General features: G+C 41.7%; 1 protein-coding gene across 3 annotated transcripts in view; it reads right to left on the bottom strand.

Annotated features, from left to right (window-relative positions):
• Positions 1-11175, bottom strand: part of ZFR (zinc finger RNA binding protein) — an 81986-nt gene extending 70811 nt beyond the window's left edge. For all 3 annotated transcript variants that reach the window (XR_006337777.1, XM_043887222.1, XM_043887224.1), the window contains exons 1-2: positions 11023-11175; positions 10627-10726 (exon numbers count right to left, since the gene is read on the bottom strand). Coding sequence is in view for 2 of the 3 variants with exons in the window: in XM_043887222.1 (XP_043743157.1) it covers positions 10627-10726; positions 11023-11059 (137 nt within the window). In the remaining variant the exon portion in view is untranslated. The remainder of the gene's footprint in view (positions 1-10626; positions 10727-11022) is intronic.
• Between the last annotated feature and the right edge of the window lie 8308 nt (positions 11176-19483).

Here is a 19483-nt window from a genome sequence, read left to right as displayed (position 1 = left end):
GTCACAAAGAGTCGGACACAACTCAAGTGACTTAGCATGCACACATATAATTGCCACTCACTGACAGGGTTCTGGCAGTAGTCTGCAGGCAACTGATTGTGGTCTCTGTGCAGTTCAGCAACTGACTGTGGTCTCTGTGCAGTCAAATCTCTCTGCTAATAATCATCTGTATTTGCAGTGCCTCCCCAGCACTAGCATCACCTCAGCCCCTCCTCAGATCATCAGGCATTAGATTCTTACAGGAGGAGCTTTGCAGCTCCTACGAGAATATACTACTTCTCCAGGTCTGACAGCAGGTGGAGCTCAGGTTTAAAGGGAGTGATGGGAACCTCTTAAACACAGATGGACACTTCCCTCACTGGCATGCCACTTACCTCCTGTATGACTGATTCCTAACAGTCCGTGGCCTGGGGGAGGGGGATCCCTGATCTAGGATATGGTATGTAAAGACCTTTATGCTAAGATTTTGCTCATGCAATCAATTTCACCATTATCATTTGTCTTGAGTAGTGTCATTTTGTTTTTGCATTCATCTTATTTATGTAATAACTGTCAAATATTTTGTGTTAACTTTCTTATTTTTTGACAGTATGAACAGAGAATGAATAATTCTGACTTCTCAACTGTGTTGAAGGAAAACTAAAAGCCAACAATTAAAGGTAGTGTCTCTCTCTTCTTTCATACCATCTTGAAAGATGCAAAATGTTGGGCAATGCAATATCTTCCACTTATTTCACTACTGTACCATCCTTTGAGGTGCTTCCATAACCATTTTGCTATTGCATTACTTTTTTTTTTTAAAGCATAGCTGGAAATAAGTGATGAGTAAAGAGGAAATAATCTTTAGGATCACGAAACAGCAAAATGTTTCAAGAAACAGAAAAACAAGATCACTAAGATTCCATACTCTGAATCTTAAGACTTCTAAAAAAAGATCCAGTGGATCCATATGGTAATTGAGATAAAATAAATTTTATTCCATTTTGAAAATAAGCAAATTGTTTTCTTTGGAAGACATCTAAAAGAGAAAGTCATGCAATGTTAATCCTTGTAAGTATTTGTAAACAGAATTACTCAAAAAAGAAACAAGCTAAGAAAAAAAAAAAAAAAAAAGAAACAAGCTATTGGGTATAATTAAAGCTGGTGGTAAAGCTTTATAATTAAACCATAAATTAAACCAAAGTGCTCTATAACTTCCTATACCCAAGAAAAATACATCTTTCATTATATCTCTAATACATTAACATTTCTTCAGAGAAAGGTATGGATACTCACAGAGGTGAAACTAAAAAATTACATGCCGCCTACCATAGAGCCAAAGAATGTTCAAACTACTGAACAATTGCATTCATTTCACATGCTAGCAAGGTAATGCTAAAAACTCTCCAAGGTCAGCTTCAACAGTACGTGAACCGAGAACTTCCAAATGTGCAAGCGGATTTAGAAAAGGAAGAGGAACAAGAGATCAAACTGCCAACATCTGTTGGATCATAGGAAAAGAGAATCCCAGAAAAACATCTACTTCTGCTTCACTGACTATGCTAAAGCCTTTGACTGTGTGGATCACAACAAACTGTAGAAAATTCTTGAGAGAGATGGGAGTATCAGACCACCTCACCTGCCTCTTGAGAAACCTGTCTGCAGGTCAAGAAGCAATAGAACCAGACATGGAACAACGGACTGGTTCAAAATTGGGAAAGGAGTATGTCAAGGCTGTTTATTGTCACCCTGCTTATTTAACTTACATGCAGAGTACATCATGAGAAATGCTGGGCTGGATGAAGCACAGGCTGGAATCAAGACTGCTGGAAGAAATATCAATAACCTCAGAGACGCAGATGACACCACCCTTATGGCAGAAAGTGAAGAGGAACTAAAAGGCCTCTTGATCAAAGTGAAAGAGGAGAGTGAATATGTTGGCTTAAAATTCAACATTCAAAAATCTAAGTTCATGGCATCCAGTTCCATCCTTTCATGGCAAATAGATGGGGAAACAATGCAAACAGTGACAGACTTTATCTTCTTGGATTCCAAAATCACTGCAGATGGTGACTGCAGCCATGAAATTAAAAGACACCTGCTCCTTTGAAGAAAAGCTATGACCAACAGCAAATTAAAAAGCAGAGACATTACTTTGCCAACAAAGGTTGGTCTAGTCAAAGCTATGGTTTTTCCAGTTGTCACTTATGGATGTAAAGAGTTGGACAATAGAGAAGGCTGAGTGCCGAAGAACTGATGCTTTTGAACTGTGGTGTTGGAGAAGACTCTTGAGAGTCCCTTGGACTGCAAGGAGATCAAACAAGTCAATTCTAAAGGAAATCAATCTTGAATACTCATTAGAAGGACTGATACTGAAGCTCCAATACTTTGGCCACCTGATGTGAAGAGCTGCTCATTAGAAAAGACCCTGATGCCAGGAAAGACTGAAGGCAGGAGGAGAAGGGGACGACAGAGGACAAAATGGTTGGATGGCGTCACAGACTCAATGGACATGAGTCTGAGCAAGCTCTGGGAGATGGTGAAGGTCAGGGAGGCCTGGTGTGCTGCAGTCCATGGGGTGGCAAAGAGCTGGACACAACTGAGCAACTGAACAACGAGCAACAACCTACTCTGAAGAGTAGTCAGTTTTTCCTTTTTTTTTTTACTAGTATTGTTTTCAGAATTTTTTTGGATGTCATGTGAATAATGAACTGTAAGTCTATACAATAAGATCCCCAATCCTCTAAATGTAAAGCTAGGATAACCAGATATTCTGAAAGTAAAGGTTAGCAAATGAAGGATTTTAAGCATAAGAGTATTTTGATTAAATTTATAGTGACCATGTCTGCTTATAGTAAAAAATGGTTTGGGATGGGTAGGACTGGGGGAGTGAGAGAAGCAATAAAGTCATCTTCATAAACCACATCACTCTTTGCCCTCATTTATAGTATTTTTAAAAGGCTCATTGTTTTTTCTATCATAAAGTATCATTCCTCAAATTTCAAGTTCTCTGCCCATTTAATGCAGACCACTATACCAGTATAATGCAATTATACAATATATTATCTTTTCCAAGAAGTAAAAAATCAATTCAAAATTTTATTTTCACTTCTTTTATCTTTAAACACAGTGCCTCCCAATATTTTAAGCCCATTTAACCTCTAGGACCCTCAAGAATTTACTTGTGGATAAACAATAAAGTCCTACTGTATAGCAGAGGGACCTATATTCAATATCCTGGGATAAACTATAATGGAAAAGACCATAAAAAAGAATGTTTATATGAGTATAACTAAGCCACTTTGCAGTACAGCAGAAATACAGCATTGTAAATCAACCATACTTCAACAAACTTTTTTAAAAAATTTATTTGAATACTAAGATAGAATGCAAAACCTATTTTATGCAAAATTTTATGCTTGTCTTTCTGTAGCTCCAAAAAAAGTCAGATTCTAATTTTTCTATAATGGCCGTCCATGAAAATTAAAGCAATGATTTTGATAACTGTCAATTCTTTACTTAGCCTCTCTGAAGCCTTAATATTGCTGACTACTCTATCTTCTTTTGGTTTTTATGAACACTACATTCTCCCAGTTCTCTGTTCACCACCACCCTGACCCAGTATTTGTTTCTTTCTCTGGCTCTACTTTCAACACCAAAGTTCCCCAAGTTCATAACTGTGACTCTATTTTTCTTCCACTCATTCAAAAAAAGTTTACTAAATGTTTAAATGTTTGATGCATGACAAGTAGTTCCTCTGGTTCATCCATACTCACAGCTACAACAGTGGATTCACCACCATATGGCTAATATTCACATTTACACTTTGACCCTTACCCAATTCTGAGCTCTATTTCCAAATGCCTACTGAATATTCTGAGCACCTTACAAATGTTATCTCATTGAATTCTCACACCACAACGGAGAATGTAGAGGCCTCCTGGGATGCTGATAATGTTGTTTCTCGGTCTGGGTGCTGGTCATACAATGGTGCCCAGCTTCTGACATTTTTCATCAAGCTATACTCTTATATGTGCTCTTTTCATATATATCACACTTCAAGGGAGAATTTTTCAAAAAATTTCAATCCTATGAGATAATTATTAGTATTATCTCTAATTTATAGATGAAGAAACTCAAGTACCAAAGGACTGTTTGCCCAATGTCACATGGAAATAGTAGAGGGAGCCAGGACTCCAGAATCTACCAACTACGAACCATATTAAGAATTTAATTCATAGAATTTCCTGGCAGTCCAGTGGTTAGGACTCTGTGCTTTCATTGCTGAAGGCACATGTTCAATCCCTGGGGAACTAAGATCCCTACATGCCACATGGTGTGTCCAAAAAAACCTACACAAACCAAAAAAGAATTTAATTCCTTCTTGCCTTGGCCAACACATTTTCTTTGTCTAAAATGATCCTGCCTTGATTTTCAGAATTAAATACCATGAAGACTACCTCAAACCCCATAGTCGAAATGCTCCAATTCCCCATTTAAGTATTTTATTAAAAATCAGTACGATCGTTACCATGGCAGAGTTACCTGTAGGTATAGCTGCCCCTACTCTCATCTTCCAGCAGAGTAAATTCCTTGAGAGCAGGTATGCATACTGCAAGTTATTCCCTATAAATGCATTTTAATATATTTATTACATGAGAAGACTAATATTAAAAAAACAAAAAGTCAGATGCTCTTTATTTCATTAATTTGCCCTGTGTAAGGGTGAATTAAGAGCTGCACTGTACACAGCGTTCCCAAAACACTAAGCAATGTTGTTCTTAGAACAATGACTCCAATTATGATAGAGTGATGCCAAGGACAATGTATGGATAAGTACCGTAGGCACACTCCCCACCTTTAATCTCTTTCTAGTAATTCTAACATACTTTGTCAATTACTACATTTGACCAAGGACTGTTTTCTGATTACCCTGATTGTTTAATAACGTCTTTTGGTCCCTGCTAATATGCAAGATATCATGACAAGACTGTCTTGACTACTTTTGGACAAATACTCTCTTCACGGTCAACATAAGAATTTCTTTATCAAGTGACCCCAAAAAGTCTGCTGTGGTTTTTATTGGAATTACATTAAATATATGGACTACTCAGGAGAAAACTGATTAACTTGATAGTATTGATTTTTTTTCACTCCATGAACACAGCCCATCTTCATATTATGTCTTTTGTTTTTTTTTTCCTGTTCTGTTCTTTATAGCCTATTTTATTTTTTCCTTAAAATGTTTTGGGTATCTCATTAGTTTCAGATCTACTTAATAGATTTTATGGCTATATACAAAGAACTTATTTGAAATATAATTATCTAATTTGCCATTGATGAAACAGGAGAGTTACCAATATTTCCCTGATCTTAGATGCAGGAAATCTGAATTCTTATTATTTCTCATATTTGTCTGTTAACTATAATCATGTTACTTGCAAGTAATTAAAAATTTGGAGGTCTCTATTAAACTGACACTGAAACTGAGGCCACCAACTGATACTCAAGTACCTACTTTTAACATTTGAGATTCTGCTGCTGCTGCTGCTGCTGCTAAGTTGCTTCAGTCATGTCCAACTCTGTGCGACCCCATAGATGGCAGCCTACCAGGCTCCTCCGTCCCTGGGATTCTCCAGGCAAGAACACTGGAGTGGGTTGCCATTTCCTTCTTCATTGAGATGATGAAACTCCATATATTAAATGTAGGATAGACATCAACTAACGATAGATTTTAGAACACTTTTAATATTATTATGCAAATCTCTGCTGAAAACTAACATGGGTAAAGTACCTATTGAAAATCAGGCACTAGGCTAGGAAGTTTTATATTTAATCTTCACCTCAAAGCAAGTTAGCTGAAGAAACCAAGTCGTAGAAAAATTAAGGGACTTGGACAAGTGCCTAAAGAGAGATTCAAATCCAAAGTGGGACTAGCTCATCCCCTTTTCATTATAGTATACTGTGAAGCAGGTTACAAAAGCAAAAGCACAGTCAAGAATACACTTTAAGCATTCTATAGAGTGCTATTTTGGCTCACACTGCCCTTAAGGCTATTAATAACACATACAGGACACATCCCTGTAATAGCACTGATCCTTTTGGAAAGAAAATGTTCATTATTTCAAATTCATTCATGCAATATGAACCTTAAGATCTCTAATTCAACAATGGAAGAGCTAATAGAATTAGCAGCTGCAGTAAATTTTTTTCAGTAGAGCCAGTAAATTTCCATCACTAAGATTGGTTTCAAAAACCTGTTCATCTGGTTTTTTCACAATCTCAGGTAGTGATTACTTCTTTCTACTTTACCAGTGTTCCTTTTATTCTTTCCTCCAAGATACAATATTCTTAACTCTACATTCCAATAAAAAGGAAAAAAGAGAAGGAAAAAAAAAAGAAAATTCACTGGCTAATCAGCCTATCCAAGTTACCTTAGTGATGTGAAGAGATACTCATCCTTTAGGAACAGATGTCCTAAAGACATCTCAAGAATCACTAGATGAGATGACTAGCAGATGTTTAAGCTAATATTCAGACAACAGTCAAAATCCACTTAAACATTTATTATTCAAGAATATTATTATTCTAAGATATGGGGGCAATTACCTTGGATCGTTATACAATCATTACTCAAGTTTTTGAACTCAATAAATTCTAGAAATTAAAAGGGTAAAAAATGTTGCCAAATGATTATTTTAAATAGCTAACTTTATTGAAGGTAGAATAACATTCAGATAAGAATTATAGACAGAACAAAGTTTTAGCACAGGCTAAAGATTCAGGTTATGCAGGAAATAGACAAGTATCTTGAATAGATAGAAAGGTGACAAGAACTGAAACATCCATGGCTTTTCTAAGGAATAAGAGAAACCGGCTGTTTAAAACTCTCAAAGAAAAGATTATGTCCTATTAATAGTAAACTATAATGGGATTACTTTAGTTTGTATTACATATAGTATATCTGTTTACGCCACAAAATTCCTTAAAAAACTGAAGAACTTCTATGAGAACTTCTGTATAACTCCCAGTAAGAGAGAAAAAAACTGATTTGATCCTATGAAACATTAATTTTTAGCAAGTTTTTTCCACTGAGAATTATCTTTCTCACATTTTTTGCTATGGTAAGTCCTTACAAACTGTTAAAATTGTTTTCTCCAAAATTTATTATAAAATTATGTCTAAAAGTTTTAAAGTGTATCTTCTCAAACAAAAAAGAGTACTGTATTGAAGTAGGTACCTATCCAAGTTCTCTTTCTGCCATGAAGCCATTCCTATTTTTTTCACCATGTCTGAAATCTGCTTTGTCCTGCACACTCCAAATAAACATTCTACCAGAAACATATACATATAAACACAATAATACTTAATTTTTTTTTGATTTTGTAATTTCCAAGGGGGAAAAAAGCACATGAATGGTAAGAAAATGAAAAGATTACATTTGCAATAGCGGCCAAATGGCACAACAGGTTTATTTAGTAGCGTTAGAAGAAATACAAAAAGAAAAAAAAAGGAAATACAGAAAGCAGGAAGAAAAATATTCAGTAGTTGATGGAACATGTAGCACAAGGATTGAGTAAATGCTTATCACAAAATATCTAATATGCATTATACAAAAGAAAAACTTGGTTTATCTAAAAATTATTAGTAGCAGGACTTAGATTCTTATAACATCTCTTAAAGAACTTTGCTATTTAGTATACATTATAAATTTCAAATATTAACAGGCAAAAAGAAAGCTTAAACTTAAAATAAATTTAATCAAATACCTTACATAGCTATAACCAAGGAAACTAACAACCACAATTAAATCTAGACTTAAGATATAGTTACTTTCAGTTATCTGTACTCTCCGACAGGTGAAGCCAATTATTCATGTAATCCAACAGGTAAATGTTTAAGATTTCCTTGAGTTTACATCCCTTAAATTAAAAAAAATTTTTTTTGAAAAATAATCCGTGGTCTTCCATGTCTGAAAGTTGTATTTTAATGATTTCTACTCAGGAAGAAAGATGAACATTATCACTGCATTTTCTGCATTTTACTATTATTTGTTGATCCTCCTTGAACAAGTATCAGCATTATTGAATCTGATTTCTCTCCATTAAAAATAAAGAATTCCATGTACTATGTTAAGTACAAGGATAAAGTATCTTAAAAATTAGTTTTGCCAATATATGCATAAATAATGTCAAAAGACTAGTCTTTTCTCATTAAAGTCTTAGTCGCTCAGGCCTGTCAGACTCTTTGCAACCCCATGGACTGTAGCCTGCCAGGCTCCTCCTTCCATGGTATTCTCCAGGCAAGAATAATGGAGTGGGTTGCCATTTCCTTCTCCAGGAGATCTTCCGGACCCAGGGGTGGAACCCGGGTGTCCGGCATTAGATACACATAAATATATAAAAATCAGTTTAATATTTTGGATTGACATTACAGTTTACTAAAACTATTAAGATTCAAAGTAAAAAAAAAAACTAGATACAGAAATTCTGTAATAGCTTCCTATACTGGGATAAAATACATATATGCAAACATTTTCATCAAAAAGTGATTAAGTACCTTTAAATTGGCATTTCCTCCCCTCATTTCTAGCTATAGGTTTGCATTAGAAAAAATACTTCAAAACTGCCACAAAGAACTAGTTTTCAGTAAACAGTTCATAAATAATTCAACAAATCTATCATCACTCTGCGAACAGTATAACAGAAAAGCAGTGTTAAACAATTAAAATTTAAGTGGTTAAATACAGTCTGGTCTAGAACACATAGTACTTGGTATCAGTAGATTTATGACACAGATGCTCATTAGTTATCTCCTATTTCCCAGAGAAAGAAAAATGGCTTGATTTTTCTCTCTTCACGAATATTTTCAGCTGTTTAAAGTATCTGAAACTTCGCTAGTTGTTTAATTATCACAACTTGTAAGCAAAGACTTTTTTTTAACGTTTATGCCCCAATAATCTGTCATCTCAGTCCTTTTTCTGGAAGTAAGCGTCTAGGTGAAAGGACTTGTAAAAGATGCCACATGCGTTCAAGGCATTCAACAATTAGTAAAATATCAATTTCATCAATAAAATATTTATACATGTCTTAAAAATCAACGGTGTCTTAAGCATTGAGTGGTTTTAATCGGTAGTGGTTTTTTTTTAAGTGATACATAAAATAATGACAACCCTTCTCTTTACAATACATGGTGGTGTTTAGTTGCTACTCCTGTCTGCCTCATTTACAACCCCATGGACTGTAGCCTGCCAGGCTCCTCTCTCCTTGGGATTTCCCAACAATACTGGAGTGGGTTGCCATTTCCTTCTCCAAAGGATCTTCCCTACCCAGGGGTCAAACCGAATCTCCAGTATTGGCAGGCGGATTCTTTACCGCCTAGCCACCAGAGAAGCGCTTGCAAGACATAGCATCTTATTATTCCATGAAATATGGCAACTGTGTTTCAGAATTACAAGTTTTAACCACAAAAGACAGCCTTATTTTACAGATGAGGAAAATGACAGCTCAATTAAGAGATACTCCCACTGTCACAAAATCAGGAGCAAAATAGACTGAAACTCAGGTCTTCTGGTTCCCAGAGATGTCCTTTCCATTAGAGCACCCGCCTCCTGAAGTGAATCACGTGAGAAAACTATCTGGGTTTTAAATTACCTACTACACAGATATCCAATATAATCTCTCTCTATATAAAAAGCTGATCACTTAGGAGTCCTGTATGCTTACAGCCTGAATCTAGAGCCTCTCAGAATGACTCAAAAGTAACAAAATCTAGTTTTTTTCTTTCTTTTGAGAAGATATATAACGTAATACAGACACTTCAGAAATTAGAGCTTCCCTTAAGGTAGCGATTTCATATGGGGCATTTCACTAACTGTACTTCACTAGCCCTTTTCTTTTCTCCGGAGGAAAAAGACCCGCCCAGGGGAATTACTGGCCCACCTGGAGCCTAATCGCAATAGCTGCAACAAGGCAGTGGACTCATTTGTCAGCACTAGAAACTTCGCGCATCTTTTCCAGTCTACCAGCTACACAATTCACAGGTGGTTGGTGTGTTTACCTCTCTCCTCGCAGGGAAAACTAAATCAACCAAATGAATGCGATGACACCCGCAGTTGGTTTTGCGGGGCTCGGGGGGAGGGCCAGGTGAGATTACGGGACGCAGGAGAAGGCACCGAGAAAACGACACGTTATCTGGGATCCGCGGCCAGAACACCCGGCGAGGAGAGGCAACGCGCGGGCCGGGGCGACCCCCGACTCCCTCAGAGAAGCCCTCGCCCACACTCTCCATCCCCAAGTGGGAGGGGGATCGGAGGCGGGGACCGGCCCGCGGGGGCGGGGGGACCGCAGGGGCCTCGGCCTCCGCTCCCTCCCTCAGCCCGCCGGGCGGGGGCGGCGGCGCGGCTCCGAAGCCGCGGGAGGCCATTTTAGCTGCGGGGCCGCCGAAGGCCCGGGCGGCCCTCCGCGGTCCCCAGCCTCGCCTTCTCCTCGCTCCCGCCCCGGGCCGTGAGAGGCCGCGGGCCCGGCCTGCCACGGGCCGGGACTCCGGGGGGGAGGGAGTGGGGGCGGGCGCGGGGCCGTCGCGTCGGCGGGATCCCGGCGGAGGGGCGGGCAGGGGGAGAGGAGGGAAAGAGCGTGGAGCCGTTACCTATACTGGGCCGCAGCCGCCGCCGCCGCCGCCCCGCTGTGGGTGAATCCAAAGTAGTTGCCGGTCGCCATTTTGGCATCTTCCCCCAGCCGGCTGGGCACTGCGACGGGCAAGGAGAGTCGGGTCCCATGGCGGGAGAAGAGGCGCCGAGGGGCAGAGTCGCCGAGGGAGGGAAGGGGTAGAGAGAGAGAGAGAGGCACCGTGAAAAGCCGCCCTCGTCGGGCCGCGGCCGCGCCGCCTCCCCCTCCCGCCTCGCACTCCCTCACTCACTCGCACGCCCCGGTGGCGGCGGCCGCCGCCTCCTCCCCGGAGCCTGCCCCAACCCCCGCGCCTCCCCGCCGCCCCGGGCAGGGGAAGGGGCCGGGCGGGGACCCCGGAGGGGCACATTATACTCACCATAGGTGAAAGAAACTACAGGGCATATGGGAATCATGGGCTCGGGCTGCTGCTGCTGAACTCTGAACTCTCACCCGCTGCCTCCCTCCTCAGCCCCGCTCCTCCTCAGCGGAGAACAGACCGCCGCCTCCCGCTGCACTGCGCAGGCGCGCCTGCGCGCGGCACCCTGGGAGCTGTAGTCCCGCCGCCTTCGCGGCTCGGGCGGGCGCGTGCCGGGCCTCAGCCGAGGCGGGCCAGGGGCGTCCTCCTAGGGAGGCGGGTCTGGCTTCCTCCGCGGTGGTGACCGAGGCGAACCGCCCCGGGCCGGCCGAGAGGAGGAGACAGAGAGAGTGACTGGACAGAGTGACGTCTACCCGTCTTTTCTTCTTACTTTTCACTTCTTTTCACTGTTGCGTGTGCATTTGTTTTTCTCCCTTTCAGCCCTTCTCCAACCCCTGCACTTTTCATCAGGATTTGAACTGGACTAATCTGGATTGTTTTTCTCCGTATTTCTCTCAATCCCGCTTCTTGTCCTTAGCCTTTGAAGTGGAGAGGGAAAGACGGGGAGGGGAGAAAGAGAAAAAGAATGGCAGGTGTGCTATTGCGTTGGCTACCCCTTCCGAATTAATCTCTTCCGGTCGCCTTTCTCTCGCCCGCGCCCACTCCCTTGATTCCGAGGACGTGTATGGAGCCTCCACAAAGCGTCAGGCCCGGTTCTGGGTGCTGGAGATGGAGCAGTGAGCAAAACAAAGTCCGCGTTCATACGGAATTTACCTTCTGGGAAACGGGGAGGGGAGGGGGGTGGTGAAATTCAGACAATAGCCAAATAGTCTGTCGGCCGGTTGATTGCAGCTTTAAAAATAAAGCAGGGTAGGAGTTAGAGAGCGAGGGAGGTGCTACTTTACTAGGGTGTGGTTAGGGAAGCCGTCGAGTAGAGCCCCGGGAAGTGAGGAGATAAACCTGGTGTAGATGGTTGCGGGAAGAGCAGCAAATGGAGGACCCTAAGGCAGGAGTGCTCAAGAGCAGCAAGGAAGTTAGTCTGGCTGGAGTCGAGTGACAGGGAGTCGGGATCAGAACGGTCTTTGCTAAGAGAGCCTAATCTGTCAGCGTCAGGACCGGAGGGCACTCTTCCCCCGTGCAGGCGTGTCTTTGTTCCCTCTGCTTTCTCGCTGTTTTCTCTCTACTTTCCCTGTGCATTTTCAACCATTCTCTTTCCTGTTGCAATCCCTCGTCGGATTGTTTCCATTTCTCCCGCCTTGTCTCTTTTCCTGCCTTCCACCAGCGCCTAAGTGCTGCACTTGACCTCTTCTTCACGGTGTTCGCGCCCATCCCCCAGACCCTCTGCTTGGTATCTGTCTGTTAAGTCCTGTCCCGACTCTGGACAGGTGGCCCCTCTGTCCACAGGATTTTCCAAGCAAGGTTACTGGAGTGGGTTGCCGCTGGGGAATCTTCCCGACCTAGGGATCGTACATGCGTCTCTTGGGTCTCCTGCATTGGCAATCGGATTCTTTACCACTAGGCCACCTGGGAAGCCCTCTCCTGCCAGGGCAGAGATAATACCTCAGTTCTTATGTGTGCCAATCCTGCTCCCCCCATACCTCCTACAAAGGCACAGATTCTGAAATCCTGTCTGCATTATCCTCTTACTCATTTCAAAACAGAGAAAATGTAGTATATTTCAGATAAGTTAATGTCATTGTTTTTGAGAATGCAGATGTTTCCCCAGGCAAAAGTTATTTGTGCTCCAAGTGTGTTGCTAGGGGAAAAAAAAGATCTCCTTCACTCAGAATATTAGAACTGTGTTTTAAAAGTAATTTGCCTTGAACTTCAGGGAGCAATCAAGCCTTCAAGGTGCTGACTGTAACTGCTTTGATAAATTTACACTATTAGTTGCTAGGCTACTTGAATAAAACTGGCGGAGAAAAGACAGGTGTTAATCACCTGACCAAGAAGATTCTTTTTTGGCCAGTTTTGTGCTTGGTTGCTTGGCAGGCATTTGAGGATAGAAGAGGACTGTGGGCACACCCCAGTGAGCAGGCAGGTAACTGGAAAGAGGGAGGCATGCCTTTTCTCTTTTGTAACTATTCCTAGAGATCAGGGTAGGTGTGGCATCAGGAAGGGCCTCAACTTGCGCCCGACTTGGGTTTATTTAAGGAAGGAGTTTTGGAAGCAGCTGGGAATCAAGAGGACTCAGGTCCTTTTCCTGGGCATTTTGTAGTGGAATGACCTGAGCACATTGTTTAGCCTTTCTGAACCTATATGACTGGAATAACAATAACCCTCACAGGATTGTGGTGGGGTTTCAATGAAGTAGCATTTCTTTTCTTCTTCTTTTTTTTTTTTTTTGAAGTAGCATTTCTATGAAACAACAGTCCTTCACACTTCAGACAGACAATGGGTTCAAAATGCAAATCTGATCAAACCCCTCTGTGCTCCACCTCCCTCTTAGGATAAATCAAAAGTTCCACATGGCTCACAAGCCCTGTGTGGTCTGACCTTGCCACCTCTTCAGCATCTTCCTTCTGTTAACCGAAGTAGTGTGTGGGCCTCAAGTGTGCTTGTTACTTTCAAAAGCCAATAAACAGGTCAGCTTGGTGGAAAGGAAGGTTTGTTTTATTTCAGATGCTGGCAACTGGGGGGTGGTGTGGGGAGCAAGGGCATATGTCCAAAGGCTGACTCCCCCAACCCTGATGAGCAGGGGGTGAGAACTTTTATAGACACATTGCGGGGGGTGGGGGCTACATGCAGAAACAACACAGTCTTCTCTGACAGTCCTCTTCAAATTGGTCATCAGTGGTCTGACCAGCATCATCTTGGTTGTTTTAGGTATACAGTTAATCTTCAGTTCCAGAGTCCATTTGTTCCCATTTCTTTGTGGCTAGTTCTTAGTATTGTGGCAGCTCTTGTCCTGGTGACAGTCCAGTCCTCATGTAGTTAACTTCTCCACCTGGTGTTTTGGTATCTCTAAGACAGCTCACAGGATATGGCTGAGAATAGTATCTATAGCCCTTGAGAAAAAGTTAGTTTCTTGGCTGTGCTTAATGACTACATTATTATTATTTAATCTCCTTTGACTGTTTTACTTTGTTTTAGTATGTCTCACTTCTCTGATTAAACTTATTTTTTGACTGAAGTTTTCCACAGACGAAAGGCAGGCAGAGGACGTGGGTGGGGGGTGGATGGGGAGGACTATTAGGGTTCTGCTCCATTTTACTCCTGATTCTCTCCGTTCCAGCTTCCTTAGCCTGCTGTTTACTATGCTCTGTCCCACCCCAGGACTATCATGTTCTCCTTGCCTAGAATGTTCTCCTCACCTTGCTTCACCCAGTTAATCCTCATGCTTCAAGGTCTCCACTCAGCCAACCCCTCCTCAGTCTTCTATGATCCCCTGGCTGGATCAGACCCTTATTATGCCTTCCGTGCTTCATTTCCCTTATCACAGAATTATTTGATTAATATGTATTTCCCCCCATCAGACTGTAGTTTTTTGAAGGTAGGGTGCCAATGCTGGGTGCCTGGTGGTAGAACTTATTTAGTGAATGAACCAGCTGTGCACAGCTTGATCTTCCTTGGATGATTCAGAAGGCAGTTCAGGAACCTGTAGCACCTCAGGGTCATCATGAGAAACCTTAAATAGCATCTGAGGTCAAAGAAGGATATGTCAGTTGGCAGACAAGGTGGAGCTAGGAGGACTGCCCATAAACTCTCCTGAAATATATCTAACTGCCTTTCCTCACACCTTTCTGTCAAGAACTGGTATCCTAGAAGGGTTTCTTAATACAAACATGTCAGCCAGAAAAGATAATATACAAATAATTCTATACCAAGACAGGGCTTCCCAGGTGGTGCAGTAGTAAAGAATTTGCCTGCCAATGCAGGAGATGCAAGAGGCACGGGTTCAATCCCTGGGTCTGGAAGATCCCCTGGAGGAGGAAATGGCAACCCAGTATTCTTGCCTGGAAAATTCCATGGACAGAGGAGTCTGGCAGGCTACCGTCCATGGGGTCGCAGAGAGTCGGACATAACTGACCACACTGACAGGGATACCAAGAGGAGTACAGCATAATGAATAAGACTGATGCTGAATAAGACTCTGATGCTGGGCCCAACTGGCTTCAGATCTTAGCACTGTCCCTCACTGCCGTAACTCACCTCAGCCACAACCTCTTTGTGCCTCATTTTTGTCCTCTGTAAATAGAGATGATGAAAGTACTACCTACAGCAGGGGGTTGCTGGTAGAGATTCACGGTGTCCTAGATGCCTGGCCACTGCAAGCACTTTGTGAGTGTTGGCTATTATTGCAACCACCACCCTCTCTTGTTACAATAAAAAACGAGCCAAAGGATGGGAACGTATTTTTGTGGCAAGGGGGAAAGGAGACCAAGCCCCACATGGCATAAAATGGGAGGTTCCTAGACGGTGGCGGTGAAAGACCAGGAAGCAGGCCCATCTAGAGTCTCACCTCCTCCCCCACGCCTGCTTCTTTCTACCCTCCCTCCCCCTCTGCTCTCCTCACCTCCTTTGGAGGAATAACTGTCGTCTAGAAGATATGTTGAGTGAAAAGATACTCTTTAGAAGCCAGTTAAAGTTTTTTCTTGAGTTTTGGCCAATGGATGGTGGATGGTGGATAAACGGATGGATATGTCAGGACTTTTGAAATAGTTAAGGAACAAACTGAGAACTGTAATCCAGGATCAGATAGTAGGGTAATCCACAGAGATTAAATGTATCCTTGATAAATACAGTGACAGCTGCTGGAGTGAAAGGAAATTTAGTGCAGAAGATCATGTTATTTATCTCAGTAAGAAAGTTTATGATATAGTAGTTTGTTCTAGGGCCAGATTTGGTGGGTTCCTATTCTACTCACACTACTTACTAGTTGTGGAGATCTAGGGCAAGTTGTATAACCTCTCTGGATCTCAGTTTCTCCAGGAACTAGTGATGTCTAGTTTATATGATTGTTGTGGGTATTACATGAATTAAGACCTGTAAAATCCTTGGAACTTTGCTTGGCACATGGGAAGTGCTCAATGCAATCCTTTTTGTTGCCACCAAGACAGAATAGATATTAAAGGATCTCTAGGCATAGACACTCTCTGATTTCTGTCACCCTATTATACTATTTCTTAAAATTTTTTGACAAATAATATTTAATTCATGTACTGTAAGATCCATGGTTTTAAAATATTCAGTTTAGTAGTTTTTAGCACATTTACAAAATTGTGCAACTCTCAACACTATCTAATTTCAGAACATTTTCATCACACCAGTAATAAATCCTGTATCCATTAGTAGTCACTTTCCATACTCCTCTCAGTCCTTAGAAACCACAAATCTACTTTCTGTGTTTGTGGATTTGTCTGTACTGGACATTTAATATAAATGGAATCATACAATACATGCCTTTTTTATCTGGCGTCTTTCATTTAGTCTTACGTTTTCAAGTTTCATGTATGTTGTAGCAGGCATCAGTACTTCTTTCCTTTTTATGACTGAATAATATTCCTGGACAGTGTGTTGCAAAGCAGAGACATTACTCTGCTAACAGAAGTCTGTATAGTCAAGGCTATGGTGTTCCCAGTGGTCACATATGATTGTGAGAGCTGTACTGTAAAGAAGGTAGAGTGCTGAAGAATTAATGCCTTCAAATTGTGGTCCTGGAGCAGAGTCCCGAGAGCAAGGAGATTAAACTAGTTAACCTTAAGGAAAATCAACCCTGAATGCTCATTGGAAGGACTGATGCTGAAGCTGAAACTCCAGTAGTCTGGTCATCTGATGCTAGCAGCTGACTCATTGGAAAACTCCCTGATGCAGGGAAGGATTGAGGGCCGAGGGAGAAGAAAGTGTCAGAGGATGAGATGGCCGGATGGCATCACTAATGGAATGGACATGAACTTGGGCAAACTTCGGGAGATGGTGAGGGACAGAGAGGCCTGGTGTGCTGCAGTCCACAGGGTTGCAAACAGTCAGAAACAACTGGGTGACTGAACACAATATTCCATTGTTTGGATATTCCACGTCTTATTTATCATTCATAAGTTGATGGATGTTTGAGTTGTTTGCATTATCTGGCTATTAACAATAATGCTACTATGAACATTTGTTCACATGTGTCAACTTGACTGAGCTAAGAGATGCTAAGATACCTGGTTAAACATTTTTTTTTTTTCTGGGTGTGTCTGTGAGGGTGTCTCTGGAAGAGATTAGCATTTGAATCAGAAGATGGCCTCACCAATGTGAGTGGCCACCATCCAATCCGCTGAAACCCTGAATAGAACAAAAAGGCAGAGGCTGGGTGAATTCACTCTCTTGAATTCACTCTCTACCTGAGCTGAGACATCCATCTTCTCCTAACCTTGGACTTCGAGTTCCTTGTTCTCGAGCCTTATGGCTCCAACAGGGACTTAACACTTTTGGTTCTGATTCTTAGGGCTTTGGTCTTGGGCTGAATTTCATCACCTGTTTTCTTGGTTCTCCAACTTGCATATCAAGGGGCTTCTCAGGCTCCATGACAGAATGAGCCACTTCCTATACTAAATCTGTTATACATATCACTGTATATCTGATTGGTTCTTTTCTCTGGAGAACCCTGATTGGTAAAAGTTTTTGTGTGGACATATATTGTTATTTCTCCTAAGTGGGATTGCTGGTAAGTACCAGCCGCCCCCTCAACTGCCTTAAAAAAAGTTCTAAATGTCTCAAATTCTGTTCCTCTTCACAGCCTCTTGCCCAAGGCCACTTCAGTAGTTCACTAATTGATCTCTCTCCCTAAGGATCCAACTCTCTCAAACCCATCTTCCCCATAATTATCAAAGGATATAAAATTTAAAAAATAGGAGTAATTGTGGGACTTCTCTGATGGTCCAGTGGTTGAGAATTTGCCTTCTTATGCAGGGGACTTGGGTTTGATCCTTGGTTGGGGGCTTCCCTGGTGGCTTAGATGGTAAAGAATCCACTTGCAATGCAGGAGGTTGGAGTTTGATCCCTGGGTCAAGAAGATCCTCTGGAGAAGGAAATGGAAGCTTCAGTATTTTTGCCTGGGAAATCCCATGGACAGAGGAGCCTGGCAGGTCACAAAGAGTCCAATATAATTGAGTGACTAACACTAACACTGGGGAGCTAAGATCCTACATGCTTTGGTCAACTAAGCCCATGTGCCACAACTAAAGAAACCTGCACAGCAATGAGAGAAAGCCCTTGTGCTGCAATGAAGACCTTGAGCAGCAAAAAAAAAAAAAAAAAGAGTTGTTGTAAGAAGAATATCAAGGTACATTGCAAACATTTATCCTTTATAAAAGCCTATGAGAAAAAAAACTAAGAGGTAGGGACTATTATGCTCATGACATTTGGAGATGATAAAACTGAGTTCATGAAGCTCATCAGTGGTAGAGGCAGGATTTGTATCTTGACCAACATGACTCCAGGATGCCTAACTCGATGACATACCACCTCCCTAGAACACCTCCATCCAACATGTCTCTACCCTGCTGAAAATCTTACACAGATTCCCACTGGCCTAAAGTAAGAACGTGTCCTATTAGTGTACATGGCTATTTCTCATTTATAAACTATTCGAGCACTTATATTATCAGCTCTTTAGTTATTTCATCCCAAAGTATGCCACACTTTGCATTTCCTGATATACAACAGACTTACTATTTCTTACTCAGTGTCTTTCTTTCCCCAAGCAAAGAACAGAAGTTCCACAGGGTTGGAACCTATGTCTGTTTTATTTGCCTCTAAATTCCCAATGCCTAGGACCCTGGAAGGAACGTAGTAGGCACTAAATAAGTGTTTGTGGGATAGATGAGCTTAATCCTGTATCCTTTATTTCCTGAGAACAATGGTGTTATGATATATATATCTTTGGTATCTTCCTCCACCCTTCTCCAACTGCCAGCTGACATGGTACCAGACGTATAAGCAAATGCCAACCTATTTTAGTCATCTGTGCAACTTTGACACTCTAGCATGCTACAAAGTCTCAACACCCAACACCAGTACTATAAGGGTTTCTTTGTGTCAGTAACGTTCTTTGGAATCTGAGCAACCTGCAGAACTCAAGGCAGCCACAAGGAATAGCTATTTAGGGAACTGGAGAAGATCCATATTGCAACCTGATTTAGAACTTGATATAATTGTTAATGAGAGATGCTGAAGGTTGTATTGGTTTAGAGCCCACACTCTAGAGCAACACTGCCCAACAGAATTTTCTTCAAAGATAGAAATGTTCTATATCTGTACTCTCCAAATGGCAGCCCCTAGCCACATGTGTCTGTTGAGCACTTGAAATGTGGCTAGTGTGACAGAAACTAAACTTTTTACTTAATTTAAATCTAAATACCTGTATATGGCTGGTGACTATCATATTGGACAGTACGGTACCGGAGTCAGATGCATGCATGCTAAGTCGTTTCAGTCGTGTCTGACTCTTTGCAACCCTATGAACTGTAGCCCTCCAGGCTCCTCTGTCCATGGGATT

Source organism: Cervus elaphus, chromosome 25 (assembly GCF_910594005.1).
Source record: "Cervus elaphus chromosome 25, mCerEla1.1, whole genome shotgun sequence".
NCBI classification, from domain to species: Eukaryota; Metazoa; Chordata; class Mammalia; order Artiodactyla; family Cervidae; genus Cervus; species Cervus elaphus.
Note: the sequence above shows the minus strand (reverse complement) of the source record. Positions and strands in the feature narration are given on the sequence as shown.